Source organism: Rhinopithecus bieti, unplaced genomic scaffold (assembly GCF_001698545.2).
Source record: "Rhinopithecus bieti isolate Rb0 unplaced genomic scaffold, ASM169854v2 scaffold_24070, whole genome shotgun sequence".
NCBI classification, from domain to species: Eukaryota; Metazoa; Chordata; class Mammalia; order Primates; family Cercopithecidae; genus Rhinopithecus; species Rhinopithecus bieti.
Window position 1 is genome coordinate 639 of NW_016810917.1, and position 4,541 is coordinate 5,179.

Below are 4,541 nucleotides of genomic sequence, written 5' to 3' on the forward strand. Positions count from 1 at the left end.
GTGTTCACTGTGTGTGTGTTCACTGTGTGTGTTCACTGTGTGTGTTCACTGTGTGTTCACTGTGTTCACTGTGTGTTCAGTGTGTGTTCACTGTGTGTTCACTGTGTTGTGTGTGTTCACTGTGTGTGTGTGTTCACTGTGTGTGTTCACTGTGTGTGTACTGTTCAGTGTGTGTTCACTGTGTGTGTTCACTGTGTGTATTCACTGTGTGTTCACTATGTGTGTTCACTGTATTCACTGTGTGTGTTCAGTGTGTGTTCACTGTGTGTTCAGTGTGTGTTCACTATGTGTTCACTGTGTTCAGTTTGTGTTCAGTGTGTGTGCTCACTGTGTGTTCACTGTGTGTGTTCAGTGTGTGTTCACTGTGTGTTCACTGTGTGTGTGTTCACTGTGTGTATGTGCATGTTTTATGTTTAAGCACACGTGCCATATGTGCTCCTTCTCCTCCTCCTGATCTTAATATGTCACAAGAGCAACTTCTACGTTGGATGTGTGAAAGCTCATGGGAGGGTCTGAGACGGCATTGCCACACTTGCAGGCCCTGGGTCAGTGCGGGAGGGTCTGAGACAGGCCCTGGGTCAGTGCGGGAGGGTCTGAGACAGGCCCTGGGTCAGTGCAGGAGGGTTTGAGACGGTATTGCCATGCTTGCACACAGGCCCTGGGTCAGTGCGGGGGGTTCTAAGACAGGCCCTGGGTCAGCGCAGGAGGGTCTGAGACGGCATTGCCACGTTTGCACACGGGCCCTGGGTCAGTGCAGACCCTGGGTCAGCACAGGCTTGTATCTACCCCGAGGGCCATCTTGGGTCCCATCTCCCACAGACCTTACCTTTGGTGGGTGGCCATGTGGTCATCTGGGTTTGTGGCATCAGGTGAGCAGACCTGGGTTGCCACTGACCCAGGAGCCACCCAGATGGTGTAGCATGTCTGCCCCTGTCCCCTGCACGCTGCCGTCCATGCCCCCATCCCCTGTGTGATGCCGTCTGCCCCTCCCTGTAGCCCTGGAGCAGCAGTGTGATGAGCATCGCCGCCGAGCCAAGGAGCTGAAGCACAAGTCCCAGCACCTTAGCAACGTGCTCATGACGCTGACGCCGGTCTCCCTGCCACCACCTGTGAAGCGGCCCCGGCTTGCACGTGCCACATCAGGACCGGCCGCCATGGCCTCGCAGGTGCTCACCCAGTCTGCCCAGCTGGCGCTCGGCCCAGGCGTGCCTGTCCCCCAGCTGACCAGCGTGCCCCTTGGTAAAGTGGTGTCCACCCTGCCTTCCACCGTCCTGGGCAAGGGTTCCCTTCAGGCACCCCCCGCCAGCTCCCCAGCCTCCCCACTGCTTGGGGGCTACACAGTCTTGGCCTCCTCTGGCTCCACCTACCCCAGCACAGTGGAGATCCACCCGGACGCGTCCAGCCTCACGGTCCTGAGCACGGCCGCCGTGCAGGACGGTAGCACGGTATTCAAGGTGGTCAGCCCGCTGCAGCTGCTCACCTTGCCTGGCCTGGGCCCCACCCTGCAGAACGTGGCCCAGGCCTCGCCTGGCGCCAGCACAATTGTGACAGTGCCCACAGGGGCTGCCCCCGGGCCCGAGGAGCACACGGCCACCATTGAGGTGGCTGCCGTGGCAGAGGACCACGAGCGGAAGTAGCCGACAGGAGGGCGAGGCCCCTGGGACGGACGGGGCTGGCTGCCTCTCAGCTGCGGCAGCAGGGAGCGGGCAGAGGCCGCAGGGCTGGCTCGGGCAGGTGGGTCACGTGGGCTGCAGAACCAAAGAGAGGAATCGCCAAAACAAATCACCAGAAGAGAGAAGGGGACAGAACAGCGAGAGCAACCTGGAAATCGGTCTTCAGGTCCCATGTTTCCTCCCCCTTTTTTCTTGGGAAATATATTTTTCCATCTGTTGCTTATTAATACTGTTTACACATTGGACCTTGATCAGGAGCCAGGTGGGTGGGGACGCAGGGGGAGCCTGGGTGCAGCCGAGGCAGAGGAAGCAGAGCCAGGGTGCCGAGCACGACCCTGCAGGTGCTGGACGCGGTGCAGCGGGTGGCGAGGTCCCGGTGTCTGCACCCAGCCAGGTCCCTGGGGATGCTACACATGACTTGGGAGCTGAGCCCAAGTGTGAACCCTATGGATCCTATGGATTTGGTTTCTTCCCACAGTTTTCTGTAGGTTTAGTGTGGCTGGCGCCCCGTTCTCCTCCTGTGTGGGAACGTGCACCCGGAGCTTGGGTGCAGATCCCAGTGGGTGCCCTCCTCCCCCACCCCCAGCTGGTGCTCAGGTGGCCCAGGGGCCGCACAGATGAGACGTGGTCCAGGCATTGTTGCACATGTACTGAGGGTGTTTTTAAGTGAATTGCTTAGTAGGCTTCTAGGAAGAGTCAGATTTATAGCATTTTCAACCAAAATAATGCTGAGTGCCTAGGCTTCCCGAGTTAGCTCTGGGGGTGGCCCCTGAGCCCCTGTGAGTGCACCTGAGCGGGTACGGAGGTCCTGGGCAGCCTCTGCCTGAGCTGGCCCCTCCCAGGGATCTGAGATCCGTGAGGTGTGTCCCGAGGGCTTCAGTCCTGGGGCAGGAGCATAAACAGAACCAGTTGCTATGGAGGTCGAGGATTCACGTGGAGGCCTTCAGCTTGGGCTGCTTGGCCACAGAACAGCCCTCGGCTCCCTGGCTCCCAGCCCCCATGCAGCCCCTGGGCTGGCCCTCGGTGGTCTCTGTCCAAGGGAGAGCCCCTGGGTGTTTAAGAGGCTGCCCGGGTGGGCTGGTCAGGGCAACTGCCAAACGTGGAGCCCAGAGCCTGTCTGGAAGGGCTGTCCATGACTGTCCTCAGACCTGGCCTTGGACTCACAAGGAAGACCAGGCTGAGGCCCCTCCAGGCCAGGGCCCTGGGGCAGACATCTCAGGGAGCAGCCAGCCCAGGGCTCCTGCCGTCTCCAGCAGGTCGTGTCCCAGGAGGACCCTGAGGGCCAGAGGGCCCTGGATGCTCCTGATTCTGTCGGCAGCTGAAGGCCCGTCTGAGGCCCCGCAATGCGAGGGTCCCGTGTCCCACTTCACTGCTCCGAAGGGAACTGGCTGGCTGTCCGTCCGGCAAGCGGCCCAGACCCCACCTCTGTGCCGTTGTCACCAGGGCCCTGTCCTGGCTGCCCCCACCCATGTCAAGCTACTGAGGCTGTGTCTTGTTTGTTTTCTCTGTTGCATTTTTGTTTGCTGTTTGCTGTTGTCACAGTCAGCTGGTTTCGGCGTGATGTTGACCTTTTGATGTACATACTCCGTTTTAAACTCATTTCCACTCCAGTTGAGTTCTGCAGCTTGCAGCGGTATGACCCTATGGGGGTCAGGAGGGCCCTGTAGCCCCCACCCCACCGGCTCAGAACCTGTCACTAATACAGCTGCCTGGGACCCTGGGACCCGCAACCTTCCAGCTGCTTCCCTTGGTCAAAGTCACAAGTGGGTCTGCCTTGACAGCCCTCGCTGAACAGAACTTCCAGTGGGTTGTGGGTTCATTTCCTTTCTTTTTAAGAACAAGGTTGGGACCTTTTCTGCCCTGGCCTTTAGCTGTTGAGGCATTGGGAGAGGAAGTTAATTTCAGAGCCATACAAAAATAAGCCACAACCAGCTTCAGAATTAATTCCCAATCCCCCATTCCAGCAGGGCTGGGAGCCCATTCCCAGTGCTTCCCAAGGCCCTCGGGGATGTCTGCCGCCAACCCAGCTGCTTCTGGCAGGGGCTGGGGAAGGGCCCTGGAGAAGCCCCCATCCTCACGGGAACCACACTGCAGTGGGCCGGGGAGGTCGTCAGCACTGCCCCCGGCTCCTCCAGGTCCTGCTGGCTCCTCCGGGGCAGGGTTCCCTGGACCTCCCAGTTCTGCACCTTGGGGCCAGCCAATACTCAGAGAGGAAGACCTTCTCAACCACATACAGAACACAGGTTTTCATGGCTGCCTTTGGTTTGGTTTTCTGAGAAGATAGGATTGGATTGGATTTTGCAGAGGGCGAGAACTTCTCTGTGCCTGCTCAGAGGCGCCCTGGGGAAGGGCCATGTTTGAGTTTTGCTTTGTATGTTGTTTTGCAAGTATCTGCCTGGTACTTTGATTTAAAATAAAAACAATTTTCATAGTTTGAGTGTCTATCTCTTGGAATGAAGTGTGGAGAGAAATCAAGTCTATAAACATGCCCAAAGCAAACCGCGCTGGCTGCCACCCCCACCCCGGGCCACTCACACCCACAGGCTTAGTCCTTCCAAGTAGCCTGGGGGCTTCAGGACCCTTCCAGGGTGTCCCGAGGTCAAAGCTGATTTCATCACAGCAGGTGCTCTGTGCCCTTCTTCTCTCCCCAGCACCCGTCGGAGTTGTCAACAGGCCTGTTGGGAGGATCATGGCTGTTTTAGTCATTAGTGCTACTGCAACAAAATACCACAGGCTGGGGGGCTTGCAAGCAACAGAGATTCATTTCTGCACGCTGGCAAGTCTGAGATCAAGAGCATCAGCCAATTTGGTGCCTGGTGAGGGTTTTGAGGGTGTCCTGCAAATTGCTGGAGGACGATAGTAAGAACA

At 58.1% G+C, this 4,541-nt stretch overlaps 1 protein-coding gene across 1 annotated transcript; it reads left to right on the plus strand.

The window, feature by feature from the left end:
- Positions 1 to 986: 986 nt before the first annotated feature.
- On the plus strand, positions 987 to 4,107 carry LOC108542950 (glucocorticoid modulatory element-binding protein 2; the record flags this gene model as incomplete). Its single annotated transcript, XM_017893230.1, has 1 exon — positions 987 to 4,107. A coding segment is annotated over one exon (651 nt), but the record flags the coding sequence as incomplete, so codon positions are not given.
- Positions 4,108 to 4,541: the final 434 nt, after the last annotated feature.